This window comes from Notolepis coatsorum, assembly GCF_963971535.1.
Source record: "Notolepis coatsorum genome assembly, chromosome: 8".
Classification (NCBI taxonomy): domain Eukaryota; kingdom Metazoa; phylum Chordata; class Actinopteri; order Aulopiformes; family Paralepididae; genus Notolepis; species Notolepis coatsorum.
Window position 1 is genome coordinate 68606072 of NC_140172.1, and position 21844 is coordinate 68627915.

The following is a 21844-nucleotide window of genomic DNA, read 5'->3' on the forward strand; positions in this document are numbered from 1 at the left end:
AAACTGTTGTCATTCTTATGTTGTGGCAGCAGCAGGGGGGACGGCGACAACTTAGTAACCTAGTTACTTTCAAAGTAACGAGTAATCGGTAAAGTAACTAGATTACTTCAGGGCTTTATGGTATAGCAGATGTAGTGTCATACCATGGCCAACTACTTAGTAGAATATTTTAACGAAAAGGAATAACTTCACTTTTTATGAAGTGGGAATGTGTGACATAGAATCCGTTTGTAATATAATACAACTAATAATAATAGAACTTAATATAATATGGACATTCTAACTTGTACAATTACACTAGTATGATTAATAAAACTGTGGCATGGTGAAAATAAAGTGTTTATCTTTTCTATAGGAGATAATCTGTCAATGGCTCGAGTACAGGTAGGACAAGGGGGTGTGGCTAGACTGTCTCTGGACAAGGGGATATGGCTATGTGAGACTGTCTCAGGACAAACAGCCTATACGCATCTGATGTGCTTACAACTTCATCCAACATTAGAAAGACTTGAGAACAATTCACACAAAAGACAGGATTCTTAATGAAAATTTGACATTTTAATGGAAACTAAAATTGTGAACACTTGAGTTTTTTTTTATTTATTAAATCTATTACATTGTTTGGAATTTGAGGGTTATTATCATGCTTAAAAAAAAAACATTGTAACGTGACGCTTCTGTTAAATAATAATTAAAAAAAAAATAATGAAACAATCAGACTGCACACTTCAAAACGTTTTTTAAATGTCAACTTGTAAGACATTTGAGAAAGAAATGCTAGTGCCTCATATTCTGGGGGGGGGGCTGGGGTTGTGGAGGTGAAAACAGAGGAGATTGACTATGTATCAGCGAGCACGACAGCCATTTAAGATGACAGAGAGAAACAGAACAAAGATGACCTGGCACCACATTTCACCTTTCCAAATGATTATTAGCAGTGTAGAATCCCATTCAGACACACATTGCCCTTACTTACATCCTATGTGTGTAACCATAAATACCTCTGACGTGCCAAATTATATATATATATATATACACATACATATATATATATATATTAAAAAAAGCCCCTAAACGAAAATGTTTTCACACGAGGCGAGGACAGTAGTAAGAAGGAAAGGTTTTAAATGGAGCACAAAACACCAAGTCCAGCATTTCCCATTACAGACAATTGATTACTGGATGAAGAAGCAGCACTTTCGGCATTTTGTTTTTTTAACTCGATTTATATACTTCCTTTTGGATTTCTCCTCATGCATACCATAATAACACACTCCCACAGTGACATTCAGCTGCTACAGTAGTGACTATGCACAAAGATCCTCCCAAACCCCTCACAGGTCGTCACCAGGTGTTACTGTCACCGTCGACGGGCCCCTCCTCATCTCATTGCATGGGCCATACAGTAGCTGAATATCTGAGTTGTGTACCTTTGGCGGAAAGCGAATTCAGAGTTTGTCAAACTGTACATCAATACCCCATCCCTCACTCCCCCATATACATCATTATCAAGAACATAAAAAAGAAAAGGAAAATAAAAATATTAACAGCAACACTTGATGTATTTTTCCATGCTCGTTACTCCAACACTATCATTTAAGTATTTCACATATAATCTGCTGGAAAAGAGTAACATTGCCATCAGCAGTTTCAAATATATTAACATTGTTGCTATATGGGAAAAATAGGTCTACTTCAGCCTTAATAAATCAATAACTAAATAGCCTAAAACGGTATGATAAAAAAACGAGACATCTTTATTATCCCTATCATTTTCCTTTAAAGTATCTTCATTCTAACTGTGCATCTATGGATAAATATAGTCAATTCAAAAATAAACTCAGCTTTTTTTTCTCTTTTCTTTTTTTAAACATACAATGTTAAAATATTAATTAGTTAGATAAATTCAAATTAAAATGTCAAGATGTGCTACCTCAGACCTTAACGTTGACTATGGACCGGCATGTCTGCACACCAGCAAGCAGTTCTCATTAAAATCAGTCCCATTCAAAATGCTTTTGGCTATAGGTCAAGTGATTTTTCAAGCCATGAAATTTTCAAAAATCTAGAAAACATTGAAAAACGCACATTGCTTTCAGCTACTTCCATGTAAGTGAAAGAAGAAATAAAGATAGCTGTAAGAAAATTTGAACAGCATTTGCAAATGTTATAGAAAACAAAAATAGAGAAAAAAAAATCATGGCACAGATATATGCTGGAAGCAGTTTTTAAACAACAATCAAAATCGCTGTAAAAGTATATATTTTTTTCACACAGGCACCTGCACATGAGACGACAGGGATTTTGAAAAATAAGGGGAACTTGCATATTATAGGAAGAACTCACTATGCACACACCCACAAACAACTAGGCCACCAGGCCCAACTCGCCATTCAAACCCTGGAGGCTGCATCCAGCATCCTTGAGGTGATTGCACATCCTGAGGGGGGGGTGAAAATACAGACTCCACGTTCATGCGTTTCTTTCACAACACAAAGCACACCAACAGTCACTCCCCCATCATAGTATTACCATATACTCCGCTATTAAGAACCTTGTTTTTTTGTCGTTTTTTCTTTTCTTTTGGTTTGCAGACTACAATACTAAAACAATAGGTCTATCGTTTCAAATGCATATTCAATATAGCCATTTTGCTGAATTAAGTGCTTTAAAGTATGAGAAGCCTTGGGGCAGTGGGATGGGTGACATCTTTGATTTTCCTGTATCCAGAACCATCCACTTAAAAATAAAAAATTCAATTAAATAAAAAAAAGAAATCTGCTCAAAGGCTATTCACCATAAGACAAAGATAGCATAACATACTACTGCGTTAGACCACCCTGTTTTACATTTAGAAGCATAGAGAACTGTTCATACACTCATTCCGTAAATGGTTTTAGACTTGACTGTGGTAATGTAGAATTTTGGCATTTATATTACAGGAACCTGATTTAAGGCCAAATTACGGTTGTGCGACAGAGTGTCACCTGTGTTTTGTCGGCTCTGGTTGGCGAGCGTTCATGGCTCTGCGTGTGTGTGCGTACCAACTCTGGACAGTGGGACACGGGAATAACTGGAGTGATCAGAGCCTGCTATAACAACCTTATTGTCATCATCCTAGCTATGATCCGTGTCCTGGTGTTTGATGTGGGGAGACAGCCAGGAAGAGTAAACAATAGAAGGTGGATTTCTTCCCTGTTAAATCCTCACTTCTTTTCTCTAAATTTGAAAAATCTAATAAAAGGTTTTCCATTTTTTTCACACATTCCAAGGTGTCCAAACCGATGTTGTGATGTATCTCTCAGTGAATTTTGTGGCACCTTGCAATCTTCTACAAATATCATCAACATCCATTCAAATACACTAGCCTCCTCACTGTCCAATAAGACAATTGTTGTTAATTGCAGTACAGTATTTGATAATGCACTCGTCCACCACACAAAGGACTTTGTCTACCTTGGGAGTTTAAGACAGACAGAACTTAAAAATGTTAGACGACTTGTACAAAGCAAGGCTGTAATTATGAACATGAAGCTCCATCTCTGTGTTTCCAATACAAGACATGCCGGGAGCCAAATCACAACGCCCACTAGAAGAGCCAGACAGTAGCCAAATGAACACCAGATACTTTCAGTAATAATGAACCAAGAGGTGCCTCATTATGAACAAATTGGGGGCGGGGGGGACAAAATGAATGATGGAAGACGGCTTGAACAGTACTGTCCACATGTGAATGACAGCACACAGAGTTCGTCTAAGAGGAAATAATCCCAACAGTGAAATCCACAGGCTTGGAGCCTACAATAAATGACTGCCATTAGCACGTCATACTGTTTATCAAATTAAGTAATTTGGTATTCTGTCACAGCAAATGAGAGTATACAATAGGACTCCAATTGACCCATCTTGGACCCTGCCCACTTTTCTCGATCCCCCGATGGCAGCAGTCGCTCATCCGAGGGAAGAGACCGTCACGTTTGGAGGATTGAGAAAAAAACGGCGGGATTTGAGATGGCTCCGTTGAATATTTAAACAATTTCAAAACGTGGGCACACTACGAGACAGGGTCCATTTGGCAGATAACAATATTTAACTTAGTCATGGCTTTATCAACACTACCTGAGTTTAATTTCATAATTATGTAGTTATCGACTCGTTTTCTTTTTTCTTCTCTTTTTCTTATTTTTCTTTTAATCTGAAACGTAACAGCCCAGAGCCATTCGGAGTATTTCTTGTCAGTACATATAGATCTCTCTAGTAATTAAAAGGTAAAAACAATTAGTTTACATAAAGTGCTATTCATCCACACATTAACCAAATCACATATTCTAAGAGAAAAGAAGCCTCTTATTACACTTTCTTCCTTAGCTGGAAGCCAATCCCGATTTGAGAGATCGTACGGATGATGTCATGGCTGGCTGGTTAAGCATGTCGCCAAATTTGGGCTTCCTAGACTCCTCAAAGGTCTTCCAGAGCAAATAGCACAGTATTTCTAGTATGTGACGGTTTGTGTAACTGACAACGATAGCATGACATCCTCAACATTTTGGACACAGAAATGAGTAAAAATTTACTACAGGTCACGACAGCATTTTTGTGTGATGTTTCTTTTTGTGTGATCCCATGTAGCTTATTTCACGAGCTACACTTGATCACGCGGTGTTATTGCACACTATTCTGCAAACGTATAAATGTTATCCACAGTAAAACAAAATAGTCCTATTAATCTTCACATTTCAACACAGTATGACAAAGTGGCTAGTCGGGGACACTGGATTAAGTAGTATTGCGAATGTTTGTTTTTTTGTTACTGTTAAATTCTTTGTGTGGTAATGAACAGTGACTTTGTCTCATTCGCTCATCAACACCAGTAAACATGCAAGAAGATGCAATGCCAAAAATAATTACAGACAATTGAGACCAAATGATGAGTTAAAAAAAAAAAAAAAAAAAAAACACATGTAGATTGAAGAACGAACGAAAAACACGTTGCTTTAACAACAGGATATTAACCACTTTTCCATGGAGAAAGAAAATCCGGGCAAAATAATGTGAGTGTCCCGAGTCTCACTGCTATACAAACAAGCTCAAACACAGAATACCAGTCGAGAATGATGCCTCTTGCTCTGCGGTGCGTCACTCACACCGTATTCTTAAAAACTCCCATGAAGCGCGTGATGGTGGTATGAAAACGGGTAAACTAATCTCAATTAAAGACCCCATGAGGTGAACAACATTTTGTCTAGTCTCCTTAACTTATTTTGGGTGTGTTTGTACAGTTCCTCTTGGAACGGAGACTAAAGGGACACACACCCAATGAGGCGCCGACTGATGGGTATTAACGAGCAGCACACTCCTCTCCACTCGCTGTGGTCTTCATTAACGCCGTCAGGGTGTAATGAGCCGAACCATGGCGCATTTATGAATATTACCACGAGCGGTGAGGCGTGTGCAACTTTTTCCCTTTTTAAGTTTTGTTTGCCGAATATTTCCACTCCGTAAAATATTAGAAATCCATCTTAAAATAATCCCATAGTCCCGCCTCCCATCGTATGAACTTTTCATTTCCTCCTGAACCTCGACAGTGGAGCGAAGGCTAATGATGATGTCACTTCTCCCTTTTTATTTTTTATTTAATTTTAATTTTTTAAGGATCAAATCCAGTCCCTCCCAACGTCAAATCTCTGTGGAAGCGAAAACGCAATCTGAACGCTGTGTCATGGGGTCTTTTAAAATAGGACGCACCAATCGTAAAATAATTTTGCCGAATCTGCAGAGAACTCTAAAGATTAAGAGGGGGGAAAAAACACTTTGATGAAGATGTTACACAATTAACTCATCTTTAGCTAAAACAAAAATAGAAATGAAGGGCTGTGACTTTCCTTCAAATTGGGCACTTCTCCATCTGCACTCGGGGACCTTACTGTAGTGCAGATAACAGTTATGTAGGACAAACAAAAAAAAGTGTGTCAAAACAGAACACAGCAATCAGTTATTTCCTGGGTTCTAAGTTCCCCTAAGTAATTAAGACAATGTCATCCCTCAATGAACAGGGCTTTCCGTTCCATTTCTCACTCAACGTGCAGCTCAACAGGACCCACAAACCATTAGTTTTCACAAGTTCAAGGCATTCTCTTCCAAGTGTGATTTCGATTTATTTTCGTGATGAATTTATATGCACACACTGGCGTGTACCGTGTATTGATCAATTCTAGCACGCGTCGTCGTCGTCCTCATCCACACGGTGCTGATTTGAATGCGTGAAGGAACAAAATGATTGAGGCATCCTATAAGTCCGACTGGAAGTTGCCACAGTTTAATGGACAACAGAATAAAGGCTCGGGAGGTGCAGTCAACACCTTCCTTTTGTTGTACTCCCAACACCGCCGGTTAGAGAGCCATGAGACAAATGTCTATCACAGCACAACGTCGTTAAGTGTCCATTCTGTTGGAGAGGCACCCAACCTACTATTTTTTTTTTTTTTTAAATAAACATCTCTTTCTCGAGTCTGTGTGTTCCGAATTAAGTCCATTCCAGCGATGCCTCTTAAAAGTCCTGTTTAATCCACACTGTGTTCCGAAGGAGATCTGTCACGTGGTACTCTGATGTCTTTGTTTCTCACAGTCGTCAATGTAGTTATCCGATGGGACTGGACATCCAAGGTAGATACCTGCAGCACCCGGGAGAGGAGCGGGGTTAGTTCTGTAGACGGTCGACCTCACTGATCAGGTCCGTCCTTGGTCTCGTCATAAACCACTACTCTTTTTGGATCTGGAGTGGGGCAGAGAAGAAAAGAATAACTCAGGATGCATCAGATTAAGCACATTATCAGATTACGCACGTTATCAGATTACGCACATCATCAGATTACATATATTATCAGATAATGCGCAGTACACCATCACTACATTACGGGCATTATTGGCTACTCTACATCCAGTTTCACACGTACCTCTATAAATTAATGATCAAATAAATACACATGTGTTTCAGTATTATATAAAGGGTGTGCATCTTTCCTTCACAGACAATATGATATGCAGTGATACGTAATCTGCGATACGACAATAATTAAGGCCAACATTATGGGAAATATGCTTTACCATCTTTTCCAGCGTCAGACAAGATACCATTTTCTTCTGTGCGTTCAGTAAAAAGCTATCCGGCTGCAAGCTAGCCTAGTTTAGCACAAATTAATGGAAGCGGATACAGACCAGCTAGGCTCGCTATTGGTCCAAAACACTTCTCCCGGAGTTTTAAGTTTGGCTAGTGGTCCGTATCTACTTCCATTCATTTGTGCTAAGCTAGGCTAGCTTGCAGCCGGATAGCTTTCTACTAAACGCACAGAGAGGAAATTGGTATCGATCTTCTTGTTTGACTTGAGAAGACGGTAAAAACAATCCCATAATGCTGGCGTGTTCCTTTAAATGTATACAGATTTTATGTAGTCTGATTCAGCACTTATTCGTTATGATGCACTTAAAGGGACCACATCTCCTGGTAGTGCTAAGAAATTGGTGAGCTATTATCAAAGAAATCGATGTGAAACATTGGACCAGAATGCTCAGGAGACAGAGAAACACATTTTCTAAGGAGCGACCAATTTGGTAGCATGACCAGGGGATAATTATGGGTAGGTTTCTTCTATACAATCCTATGGTTTATCATCATAACGTACGTTTGCATTTCTTTTTAATATAAATGGTTAACTGAGGCTCAGGAGAATGGTCAGGGGTAATGCAAAATATGTCTGCTGATTAATAGATGGGCTAAAATTGTTATTTGGGCCAGTATAGTCATTTAAGCTCAGATTCAATTAGATTAAGCTCCGATTCAACACCATTCAGTTTAACTCTCTCTGTGGCATGGTACCCCAGTTAGTCTCGTCTTGTAAAAAGGCATGCTTAGCAAGTTTACCAGCAAGCTGAATGAACAGGCAACATATCCATTGTCATGTACCAAGTTAGTCATCTTGAATTCCATGGCAGTGATTCCCAGAGTTGTTTTACGACCAAGATGCCTGTGATAGAACACTATGAATAGCTACAGATAAGCTAGGTAGTAATGATAACGTTTAGCCAACCTGGGTTCTCAAAGAAGGTTCCTATGGTATGAATGGCTGCATGTGTGGTTTGTCAGCTGTCAAATGTAGCTTGGTTGCATTATTTATCATAACTCGTTATGGTTTGTTAGCCAGCTCCCCAGTTAGATAGAACTATAATACTGTCCGACTGTATGGCTAGCTGGTATGTATGACCAGTCCATAATTCATACTTGCTGACTGTCTTGGGCAAGATACTTGGAGAGATGTTTGGACTTCTGACTCTTGCAGACAGACGGACAACAAACTGATAGAGACCAGGGCACGAAATTAACTTTTTTACTCACCGGCCAGTAGGGCTGCACGATTTTGGGAAATAATCTAATTGCGATTTTTCTGACAGATATTGCGATTGCGATTAAATTTGCGATTATAATTAAAAAAAAAATGCGTTTTTTCTTTTTCGATTTGCTAATTGCATCATTCCAAATCGCGATTTCGGTTTAAAATCGATTAACTGTTCAGCCCTACCGGCCAGTGGCGGGTAGATGGGAAAATTCTACCCGCCAAGCATATTTCTTAACGGCCAAAAATAATACACATTTTTGTGTCACATATACCGTAATTTTCGCACTATAAGCCGCACCTGAATATAAGCCGCAGCAGCTAAATTGAATGATGTGTACATATATAAGCCGCACTGGACTATAAGCCGCAGGTGTTTTAATGTTTAATTACCATAATTAGCATTGGGACACAATACTGTCGGACAAATAACAAGAATCAACTCATTTACAAGTTGTATTAAGTTTAGCAAATAAGGGAACAGATAAATAACATTTCAATGCAGTCAAAAAAGCAATATTTCAATTTTTACATTTTCGGGTTTGGTTACGTCGAGTCACATATAAGCCGCACCGTTATATAAGCCGCAGGGTCGAAAAATGGGGAAAAAAGGCGCGGCTTATAGTCCGAAAATTACGGTATATAAATGTTTTCAGAACATTTGTACTCTCTCTGAAGTCTAAACTTCACAACACACAATCTAAAACCCCTCCCTACCTCCCTCTCCCAAACCGTTCATACAAAAAAAATTTATGTTGCATGATCATGTACATTTATTTTGTATAATTTTCTTAACATTTAAATATCAACATTATCTGGCAATCCTCAGTAAATACTATCAAACTCATGTCATCTGGTCTTTTCCGCACACGCACACACACAGAAAGGGCTCCTCAATTGAACAAGTAGAGCGAGGGATGGAGAGAGAGCCCCACTCCACCTTTCTAACCTCAGCTCAGCTGTTTTCTGTCTGAGCAGGATTGGCTAGTTTAGCTTAGCTAGCGGCTAACGTTATTTCCCCCCGACGGAAATGAATGACTAGGATGCGAAGCTTGTTAGAAGCATTGGAATTTACACTGCACATAGAAACAGCATGGGAAAAAAAGCTGGGACTGATTTAGTTCGCAAAATGCGACCAAAGCACTCTGGAGCTATGCTATATGTCTTCACACACGGACGTTTGTCACGTTTCACAAGCTGTTGTTGTTGGGCGTATACGTAGCTACCTTGGGCTACTTCTGATTGGTGAGCAATGAGAGCACAGCACCTCTGATTGGTAAGCATGACTGGCACGCAAGAAAAAAACTTGAATCAAACTCGCTGTATAACGTATCCCAAATCGCAGGCTTTGCGATTTGCTAAAAGGCGTAAGACCAAAACACACCGCAGTTTTAATTATTTTACATGACTATTTTCATTTTGTTACCCGCCACGTGGCGGACAGACCTCTGTGTCACTCGCCAAACCTAAAAGATGGCAGGCTCTAATTTCGTGCCCTGCGATAGACTGATGATTCACGTAAAAAGCTGCTTAACTTTGAGTTTCTTTATGTTACTAGTGGACTACTTATTGCTCTATCGACTTGTGACAGACGGTTCGATTTTTTACTAATATCCCTGCACATTTGAAATGTATGTCGTTTTGTATCGATATAGAACCATTGTATCAGTAACCTGATGTGCATAAAAAAAACAATACACAAGACAGGCGTTTTTGCATTCAATCGTTAAACTATGCCTAAATATTTGAAAGAGGTGAGAAAAGCTTTACCTTGTTTTTGCAAATTGAAAATGTATTCCATTTCTGTTAAGAGGAGAGAAAAAAAAACAAGATTAGAATAAGATGCACAATGTAAGGCTGGATTAATAGGTCTGAACATAGTTCCAAGGGTAATGCACTACTAAACTAATCACTAGAATGGTATCAATGGAGAGAAAAAAAGTGTTACCTTTAGTGTGATAAGTGACAGCAGCTTTAACATCAAACGACCCCCAGCTACACCTTCTGTCGAACCCTTTAGAGTGGGCCTGGTCTTTAGTTGAGCCAAACGCCAAGGTGGCCAGCAGGCCCGGAGAGGGCTTAGCACCATTGTCTTTACTGGGGGCCAACACAGCAGAGCCTGGACTCTTGGCCTCAGCGTTTGCTTTTTCCTGGACACAGGGGTGAATCTTTGTGCCCTCCTCGCCCACAACAGCGGCGGGGGGACAAGCGCCACTGGACGCGCCGCAAGTCCTTCTCTCCGGGCCTTGAGCCGCCGGGAGAGGCTCCGTGATTGAGGGGCTAGCGTCAAGGCATGGCCGAGCAGGCCGAACTTCGACGTCGGGACACTCCCCTTGAAATGTGACCACGGGCTGCTGACCGGCTCCTCCCTCTGGGCCCAGGTTGGGCTCGTTGATGAAGGAGAGCCCCCACTGATTCTGGAAGATGTCTCCCAGCGCCTTCTGATTTGTCTGAGCGGCTGGCGGGTCATGTTGGCGAGCGCTGGGGAGCACGGGTTGCATATTTAAAGGGTAGATTAAAAGAGTACACTTCCTAAGCTCGAAGGCTTCCGCGTCTAAGGGACCGGTCGCGGAGCTACAGTTACTGTCTAAAGGGGGTGCTACATTCTCGCCACTCGGGAGAGAGGGGGCTGGTGGGATACTACTAGCAGCGGGAGCAAAGAAGGTGCCCACGGATGGGCAACCGGTTCCATTTCCGGAAACGGGGCCATTAGTAAAGCTAGTTGAGGTGATAGTTTTCATAGCGGACATGGGGACCTGGGACAGTCTGACGGGAGGAGGCAGTGTCTCTCCTCCAGCCTGGCCTGCTTTGTTGAGGTTCTCCTTGACTTTACTTGCATAACTGATCTTGGGCACAATTTTTGCACTGCTATTGTCCACGGGAAACACTGGCGGGGGCTTGAACAAAGTCCATGAGTCCTCTTTAGTCGAGGAGGAAAGCTTGGCTTTGTGTCTTCCGAAGGTGCCCACAGTTTTGCCGTCTGAGTTTTTCCTCTGAGACTCAGCCGCCGGAGCCTCGGGAGCGGCCGCACGCCTGCCCACCGGGTGAGCCTCCACTTTGTGGGCCGCCCTCAGCCCGTCGAGTCTCGAGCCGACCCCCTTCTCCGCCACCTCCGGAGTGAACGCCCGCGGCTCCTGTGTAGTGTGCTGCACGTCTTTCTCATGCTCTCGGATCACATTCTCTGTGTTCTTGATGCTGTTACACCTGGCCTTGCGTTTCTTAGGAGTAGTATATCCACCTTCGGAGCCGCTGCCGTCATTGTCCAGGGATTGCTTGGTGGAAAAGCCGTTCGTGATGAGGTCACAGTTTACAACCCCGTTTTGGAGCAACACAGACTCTTTCTTGTCTGACGGTTGGCCTTCGTGGTGATTCAAATCCAGGGCCTTTTCCTTGTCATTTTTGAGGTCCATATTCTTCTTATAGTCCAAACCTTTACCGCCCGCCTTTGAAACAGCCGTGTACACCTTCTGTGCCGGCTTCTGTTTCACGTTGGCGTTCGATATGTGTCGGTTACCATTGCCGTTGGTGGGATAGGGCATGCCAACAATATCTTCTGTATGATGATGCTTCTTCTCCCCCTCCTCCTCACTGGTGTTTACTTTTCTGTTGCCTGAAAAGGAAAGCTCAATCAGTTTCAATAGTTCAGAAACAAACTAAAACACCGGTTTACACTTACTCAGCAAAAGTGGTCCCACACACAATATGGTCTAAATTTCACATTTTGGATAGTAATAATATATAATCACTATATATTTGTTTTTCTTGTATGCATTAACTAAGGATGGTAATGACTAACTAATTTTTTTTTAACATACCTGTACTATATCTTTACATACCCCTTACTAGGGCTGTCTTAAATACTTCTAAGCTTCGTTTGATGGGCATGGGATTCGAATATGAAAATAAAATTCGAATATATATTAAAAAAGAAAATTAAAGAAAATAATTTTTTTTGCAAAATCAACTCTGCCTCTGTATACGTGATTCGGCGCCAGCGCTTGACGGCCAACCACGTATATATACGTGGTAAACTCGTTTTTGCTTTTATTGCATTTTAATAACCTACTCAGGCGTCGGTTACACTGCCTGATGTTTTCGTTTCGTTTTCAAGATGAGTTTCGCTTTCCAGGTCGCAACGTAGTGGCAGCCGAGTTAGACATTTGTTTGCAACCCTCTGAGCACTTTCGTTTTGCCTCCTGAGCACAGTGATGTAGTACAATGCCAAAGCAGTAGGTGGCGAACATGAAGGCAAATTTCAACCAATCAGAACTTGAATGTGCAAATACACTTCCTGCAAAAGAAATCAACAAGCCGCCATCTTTAAATGCCTCCATGAGCTATGTAGCCAATGTAGGACTTATTTTTCAGCAAAGAAGTGCAATAAACAAAACGGATACATTCACTGTGTTCTGCCTCTCATTTGTTGATTAAACAAAACTAACATCAACACAATTGACCACCAAGAGCGGATAGTTTAGTCTCACAAAAAGATCTCCGATGTTGTTAGCTACATGCTAACGTGAATGGAATATGCCAGTATAGCATTGTGGCTAGCAGCTAACGTTAGCTCACGTTAGTTAGCCAGCACCAAACTGATGATATCAGGAGCCATCAGTAGCTAGATAACATTAGACAACGCTAGGGCAATGCGTTTTCCTGCCAAAACGGCATTTCTATTTAACACTATGCCGTCCGAGAACGAGTATATACGTGTTTCGAAAAAGAGCGTTGTGGATCAGAGCCACGAGTGTATACGTGACAAGTTGTTATTGTTTTATTCCATATTTATAACGCTTCTTAGGTACCCGATCCACTACCAGCATCTTTTCACATATTTGATTTTCAAAACATGCAGTACCGGCCATACCCGCTTAGGGGCGCCATCGCTCCACTGCAGTATCATTATGTGAATTTAAAAAAAAATAAAAAAGTACAGTTCTGTGGGCGGATCATAGTTCCTTGATCCCAGCCGAACATCCTCCATCTTGGATCAGCTTGGCGAGCGTTTTTTTCAGCGTGGAATAATGGGATTTATGATTAGCCAATGTGCATATCGATCTACCAGAATCCGATGACTGGTGAGGAAATGCTGCCGGCGATCACATGGCCTGACGGTAGGATAATATTACCCCAAATTACAGCTGGATTGGACATGTTTTATTATTTATTTTTATTGATCTTTTCCCCCCTCCATTTTCCTCCGATTTTCTCCCATCCCAATGTTAGTTGTTATGCCAATTCCCAATCCCCTTCCTGGTCGCTGCGCACTTACCCCCCACAGTCGGTCTGGGAGAGTGGAGGCTATCACGTGCTTCCTCCGACACACGTCCAGCCAATCAACCGCTTCTTTTCACCTGGCAGCGCGGATTCTCATTGAGAGGGCGTAACGTGTGGAAGGATCACACTATCCCACTCAAGTCCTATCCGCGCTTAGCAGGCGCCCCGACCGAACTGTAGGAGTCGCTGTTTACAACGACCCGGACCCAACCCGCCAGCTTCTCCCACCCTCTAATACTGCCAATTGTATTAATGTGAACGGCCAGCCAAGCTGGTGACAACCCCGGAGCTGTGAGCTGGATTCGAACAGGCGAATCTAGCCGCTCCGGGGTTTGGTGACGAACGCAATCTCCGTTACGCCACCTGACCGCCCTGATTGGACATGTTTTATAACGTAACGTGATCGGTCAATGAAAATGCTATATTGAATGCACACTGTATTGGTAATCAATAATAGTAATCGGCGTTCCCCGCTGCACCCATTTCATCCATAGACAGGGCTGTACAGTAGAGCCATATGGAATCCGCGATCACGGAATCGCGGACGGAATCGCGGAATTGAGCAATAAAAATGGAATCAACTATAAAAAAAAAAACTTTTTAAATATTAGACAAACAAAACACTTTGCTTTCATGAAATATTGTAAGTCGTTATTTGAGGCTTTATAAAAGCAGCACAATGAACACAAATCTGTCAGTGCCGAGTCCGACCTCATCTTAAATAACAAACAGCATCGCTTGTTGTAATTAACAAAGAGAGGCAGAGTTGATTTTGCAAAAATATATATATATATAATTTTTTTTATTTTTATTTATTTATTTTTTCATATTCGAATCCCATGCCCATCGAACGAAGCTTCGAAGTATTTAAGACAGCCCTATTAAATGGACTGTTATATCTTATTAAATTGTGGACATTTATTCATTCCCACTTATTAGACACTATTTCTGATTGTAAAATGAGCGTACAAAGCAAAATACAGAATTCTGAAATATTAAAACGGAAAAAACGGAATTTGGAAAAAAATAAAATGGAATTTGGAAAAAAATAAAACGGATTTCATATGGCTCTACACTGTACAGTGCGACGAGATCGTCGCAAATTGCCCCTTTAATTGGCCGTTGCGATTGGTAAATAATATTTGGGGGCGGGCTTGCGAGTAGTGATTTCAAGCCTTGCAATCGCATTTCACTCCTAAATGATCCAAGGCGTGTGATGACGCTGAGCACTCAGGTATGATCAGCGGGGAAAATCAACTGAGCACTCACTCTGATCTGATTTAGCTATGAAGAAAAGTAAAGTTAGTAGTAGGGATGGGAATCGATGGTTCCTAACTGGGTTTTGGTCATATGCTCCCGAAATTCTCCCGCTGTTTGGCTGCTTCTATGTGCAGTGAAAACTACTCGAAATGCTTTAGAACCTAGTCATTGATTTAGTTCAGGGTTAGCCGCGGAGCTAACGCTAGCTAACGTGAGCTAATCAAGCTCACAGAGAGAGATAAACAGCTGACAGCAGGTAGTACAGGTACAAATACAATAAAACAAGGGGTGGGGGCTGTTGTGTAAACCTTGTACTCTTTAGTTCACATATAATAAGAGACGGAGGGTTGACCGTTTACTAGTAGGGACTAGGGACCGATGCGTATTCGAGCTGAGGGCACGCTGAATATAGTCAATAGGGTCCAGCTGCAGCGCCGGAGAATCCTGGCCGTAGCTGGAGGCTACAGTATAGGGTCCAGCTGCAGCTCCGGAGAATCCTGGCCGTAGCTGGAGGCTACTCGAGTACACACAGACAGTGGAGCTGGTTGCATATAGCGAGCATTTTGACTTGTTGCGTGGTGGCGATGTCTCGCAGATAATACAACTACAAGTATGATTATATAATATATATATTTTTATTAAAAAAAAATATAAAATTATTTTTTTTTAAATCAAAAACAATCGATATAAATAATGGTAAAATTGTTATTTAAAAATGTGCCCCTAAAAAATATTTTTTGCCCCTAAATTTCTCATTTAGGGGTGTGCCCCTAGTGAAAAAGCTTAGCGTACAGCCCTGATAGATGCTCTGTAATAGTCCGGATGCTACGCAGTTTGTTTTATTTCATTCGTATATATACAGCAGAAATGGCGTTTGATATAACGGCGCCAACGTTTAGCCTATTATCTAGCTCCCGGGAAAAAAGGCGAGACGAAAAGTGCGATAAACCTTATATTCATAAGGCTATAAAATGACCAACGGATGGATTTTTATTTTCTTTAAGCCATTATGAAGGCACGGATTATGCACTCAAGTGACAATGAGAATGGACAGATAGCAATACTATAAATGATATATAAAGCTCTTAGGAAGTACATCGGTTTGTTTACTTTCTGCTGTCCTCCGAGGCCTAAATCGCGGGGCCCCGCCGGTCGTCATAGTGTTAACAGGGACAGCAAACGTATTCATTCAGCAACAAAACAAAAACACCCAGTGTAACCATGGCCTCAATGTCACAGAGCGGCACTGCAGACATACCCTACTCTTGAGATTCGGAAAAGTGCATTACCGGCCAGATCCTGGTAGTGGCGCTGTCTCGAGAATAGAGTACTCCTTGTTTTCAGACCGGATGTTATTTGTTTTTCATTCTGGCCTACTTTTTCTGTTAGCCTGAAGCTATGCCTTCATCAGATCGCATGGAATAGTTTTTGCGACGCCGAATTCAGTATGCAATAAAGGAATATAGCATCAGCCAATGGACATATCGATCTACCAGATGGCGATCAATAACTGGGAAATCCTTTTTGGGATCCAACCGGCCACAGGTAAGAGCGATCTCAACTCAATTACAGCACGATCGGGCCTTGCTCTGATAGCCAAGTCAGTGTATGAGGCTTCAATAACGAATGCAGTTATTGGTAATCAATAATCAGAAACGACTCCCCCCCCCCCCCCCCCCCTTTCATGCATTCATGGTGGAACATGACATCGATCATATGCATTTAGATTTTTATCTCTAGCTTGTGTAGGGCCGAAACGCCAATCGATTTAATGTTATTAGCTTAGCGCCCTGTAATTTGTTTTGCAGGAATTAGCCTAGACCAATCCGATATAACGTTCATATTCACGACGCTATAAAATGGGAATGTATTGATGAAAAAATTATTTCTTTATGGCATATTGAAGGGAAGGTTTATAGTGTCAATTGACAATAAGAATGGACACATAGCAATAATTTAAAATATAGATTTAGCTCTACAAACACCCTCACGCATAGTTAAACCTTGTTATGATAAGCTGGCCTTATAGAGTGGGCCCGTCTAATCCCTGTGGCCGTCGATGTGTTAACTACAACGAGCAATGCCGTTTGTTATTTAAGATGAGGTCGGACTCGGCACTGACCGATTTGTGTTCATTGTGCTGCTTTTATAAAGCCTCAAATGACGGCATACAATATTCCATGAAAGTAGGGATGCCCCGATCACGTTTTTTGCCACCGATACTTATCACCGATCGGTCTATGAGCCATATCGGCCGATACACTGCCGATAGCGACCGTTTTTGGTTTTATATATAAAAAATAAAAAAGTAATATATATATATATATATATATAAAAAAATTGTCAAATCACATTCAGCATGCCCTCATCCACGCGCAGCCTATGCAACATTGTACCCCGGATGCGGATGTATCTAGGTTCCCTAGATAGATGAAACTTCCCTTCTCAACCAACCCATTGATAACAACCCATATAATAGCTGTGTTTATGTTTGTTTTTGCTTGTGTTCTTGTATATAGTGTAATCGTTATATTTAGTTTGTTTGTTACGTTTGTTAGTTTAAACTTTAGGATAGTTGTAACATTAGTTTAGCTTCGTTTTAACGTTAGATAATGTACAAAATAAACGTCTTTTCTGCGTTTTATTTTGAAACCCCCCGACAGGAAGTATTTATGATGCTTCGCTATCTGCTTGTGTAGTCCGGTTCTGTGTTTGTTCAGTTGGTGTCAGTAGATTGTTGGTGAACAAATAACTTTAGGTTCGTTTTAACGTTAGCTAGCAGCAGGGATGGACGCCGTTGTGCAAATGCAGGCAGCTACAGGCACTCGAGGAAGAGCTGCTGAATTTAATCGGCAGGAGAGAGAGCTCGTCAAAACCGCATACCCCTGTGGTGTGGTCTTTAGGGACGAAAGTGCAGCTCGAACTACCTGTTGTATTAAATTAATTGATTGCTGTTTAACTTGTCCGTGTCCAGTCCTTTCGATTAACCCCACCGTTCATTGTAAACAATGATGCATGTAATTATATTAACGTTACTGTGTTGTTGTAGCTATGCTAATAAATTCTGAATGACATTAACGTTAGCTGGCTGGCTACAACGAATTCTCACAAGCTGGTAGGGCTGTCCCCAACTAAGGATTTGGATGGTCGACTAGGATTGGCCAAAATTTGCTGTTAGTCGACTATTGGTCGACTTAAGGCGAGACACTGCAGGTGAATAGGCAAATATACTTTTTTTGTTGATTTTGAGATTGTTATATTTTGCTTCCTAAACATGTCTTCTATGAAACTAGTGACAATAAAACGTCAATAACACACATTTAGTTGTTTATTTTACTTAATTTTTCCTTATTGCATCCATAAATGTACACATATTTAATGGGGAAGTGCCTCATTTGCATATATAAACATAAATTTCAGAAAACTTGCAATATATTTTTTCTTAGTTTATATGTACATAACAAACTGGGAAAGTTTCATAGTGATATCTATTTAAATATTTTTTGCCTATTAGGGGGTACTACACTGTACTACACTGTTTGTAGCCTGTGTGTAGTTCTGTTCAGTTCAATAACATCATTATTATTATTATCATTATCAGGCATGTGTTTAGGTTGTCTATTACTAATGGTTTGATTAGATATTGTGTTTGTAAATATCTGTTTAAAAAAAAAGTATGGCATTTTACAATACAGAACTTTGAAGGTGTTTTCCCAAAAATGAGTTTTAAGAGTTTTTCCTCATACTCTGAGCCAGAAATCTCCACTTCAGTAGCACTCACATACACCAAACCTTCCAGTTCTATTCATATCTATGTTCTGAAGGTATTTACAGAAGGGTTTGTTGATATCGCATTCATACCCTGATTTATATCACATTTTATTCCTAAAAACATGGCGAAATATGGAATTTTACCATAAAAATGGACTGAATGGAGTATTTTCTGATTTATGGAGTGATAAAAAGAGATATCCAAAATCCCCTCTGTAATAACCTTTGGCTCTAATATGTCAACAAAATGAAACTAATTTTGAAAATGGCTTTATCCAATGTTCAGATTTCTGTCCTGGAATTATATGCAAATTAGTGCATATTTAAGTAGATAATGCCTCATTTGCATATTTAAACATACAATTTTAGAAAACTTGTAATACAAAAAAGTCTTGTCTTAATATAAGTAATCAACTGGGGAAGTTTAATTGTGATATCTATTAGTTATTTTTTTTACCCTATTCACCTGTAGTGTCTCCCCTTAAAAAATATATATATATAATATTTTTAAACTTTTTATTTATTTTTATTTTTTATCATTCCATTTGGGCTGTGGGGGTGCTTAATGTCTGAAGGAGTCGACTGAAGGCTTCTTGTCCTCTGCAAAAGCATGCAATTGGTCCACTGATGGATACATCTTGATATTTGTCTAGTCTAGTGTGTTCATTAGATGGGTGAAATCCTCTTTCAGTGCCTCTGTGCCTGTTTTCGTAGGCAGTTAGCCTCTGGTGTGCGTGCCATTAGCCACGCTTCTAGGCCTCTTTTCTTTTGGAAAGAATGATAAAAGAAATAAAAAATTATAATTTTATTATATTCAACTAAGAGGTTAGCCAGTCAGTCGACTACGGCTCCTTTCGACCGATTAGTCGACTAATCGATTAATAGGGGTCAGCCCTACAAGCTGGCATCGTAAAATATCAACACCAGCCATGGGTATACTGTTTTCTAAATTGTGGAGGCTTTTAATCGTCAAGGTAAGAGGATTTGAAGGCATATGCTATGGAAGTCCCCTGCGGCGCCACTTTGTTGAAATGTACATAACTAGGGCTATAGGATAACCACCGCTTAATTCGCGATTTTTTATTGGTTTGTCATGACAAACCAATTACATAATCCAACATATGTGTAAGAAACTAACATATTCCAGTTAACGGTATATTTTTTTAATGATTCGTTACGGCAAAATCAATACTTCCATTTGTATAAATTACGTTAACTCGAGGATAGTATTCCTGCCTGCAGGACCAATATTATTCTATGACAGCCCCACCCCCATTCACTAACCAACCAATCAACACAACGGTTGTTCAGATTAGATTTGGGTGAAAGGTACGCATGAGAGAGAAGTCAGCGAGTGAGAACTCCGCTGAGAATTGGATCATGTTTTCCGCACATGTCTTCGATCGGTTTTCACGATCTGCGAAAATAAAGCATTATCGGAATTCACCAATCTCATATTTATACTGAATATCTGCCGATACCGATCGCTGGCCGATCGATCGGGGCATCCCTACATGAAAGCAAAGTGTTTCGTTTGTCTAAAATTTAAAAAGGTTTAAACTTTACAGCACTGACAAAGTTGAACAAAGTGCTGTACAAGTCCCACAACATAAAAAAATAAAGATAAATAAAAATAAAATAAAATAATTTATCTCGAAGCTTCGAATTAAAATCGAATCTCGGCCCCGAAGCTTAGACTTCCAAAAAAATAATCGAAGGTCAGCCCTACCCCTTACTAGTTATACCGCTGGCCAGTATGACTTACTACCAATACCATAGTGTCGTTATACCTGTATCACTGTACATTAGGGGTGGACGGTATACAGTATAAACCGTATGAATTTGCTCTACGGTATGGATTTTGACTATACCTTGTAACCGGTAGAGCAGCTCTAAAATAGCAATGACGTCATGTAACCACAGCGCCACTATTTCACTCGCATTTGCCCCTAAAAATAGATAGAATTAGTCATAGATAATAGATATGTGCAAACTGGAAAAAGTTATTTAGGAGGCTTCGCGCAGTGGGCGTGTCAACACGCAATTGTCATTTCATAATAAACACATATCACTGCGGCGCACAGCAAGTTTCAATTTCAGTTCCTGGCATTTTTAACCAGTGGAGAAAGGAGATTTCCCTATCGTTTTTCTTATATGAATTATTCTACGTTAATAAAACATACCTGGTGATCAACTACAGTTTGCTGTGAACATTATGATATGTGTAGTGTTCTGACGGCTGGGCAGCGCGAGCTGCATATGCGAGAAGCATATGCAGCTGCAGAGCCGCAGAATCCACCATTACCCACCCATCTGTACCGGCACAGTGCAGTACTCCAATTCAGCCATTGGCAATTCAGCCGTTGGGTGGGGGCGCTGTTGAGCCGGGCCTGTGACCGGACCTGAAAGCGCCCCTACTCTGCGGCTCTGCAGTTGCATACTATTGGGATTCGTTGGAAGCAGCACGGAGTCTCGACTCGGGACTTATTTTATTTGGAATATAATGACTGTATACGCAAAAGTAGCCTAGTTTTAAGTTAAAATATTATAAATCTACATGCCTTGAGGATGTCATTATTTATATAGCCTGCCTATCAGGCAAAAAAAAAATTCTAACGGAAACACTGGTACCCACTCATTAAATGCGATCCATCGATGGCTCTCCCCGCAGCAGATATCTTGTTGAGTTCAGCAGCGATCGTCTTCGCATCCATCTCTCAATCTCAACGCAAGACACATTAAAAGTGTCACCAGATGCCAACAGGTGTATGTATAGGTATTGTGGGGGCGTTGCGCTCCGGGCTGGCTACCCCCCCAAGGTTTAGATTCGATTCAAATGCAAATTGTTATTACGCCTCCCGTTCCACTGAAATCATGTCGTGAACAGCCTACTTTTAAACAAAGGTTGTTACTATTTTTAAATATTCTAACTGTTCGTTTTTATAGTATATATGTGCTTATACATTCAATTTATAATAATATATAAAAAAAAAAAAAGACACAAAAAAAAAAAAACGTTTTCACGTGTAGACGAAAAAGGGGCGGGCCGAGTTGTGGTCGCAAGCGCTGCCAAGTGACACATATACCGTTACCGTCTATGGTTCAAATTATACCGTGATATACATTTTAGACCATACCGTCCACCCCTA

At 40.6% G+C, this 21844-nt stretch overlaps 1 protein-coding gene across 1 annotated transcript in view; it reads right to left on the bottom strand.

Annotated features, from left to right (window-relative positions):
• Positions 1-549: 549 nt before the first annotated feature.
• The window catches only part of nufip2 (nuclear FMR1 interacting protein 2), a 38051-nt gene continuing 16756 nt past the window's right edge, over positions 550-21844 (bottom strand). Inside the window, exons 2-4 of the mRNA XM_084320712.1 lie at positions 10336-11997; positions 10158-10190; positions 550-6772 (exon numbers count right to left, since the gene is read on the bottom strand). Coding sequence (XP_084176838.1) covers positions 6720-6772; positions 10158-10190; positions 10336-11997 — 1748 coding nt within the window. The 3' untranslated portion in view covers positions 550-6719. The remainder of the gene's footprint in view (positions 6773-10157; positions 10191-10335; positions 11998-21844) is intronic.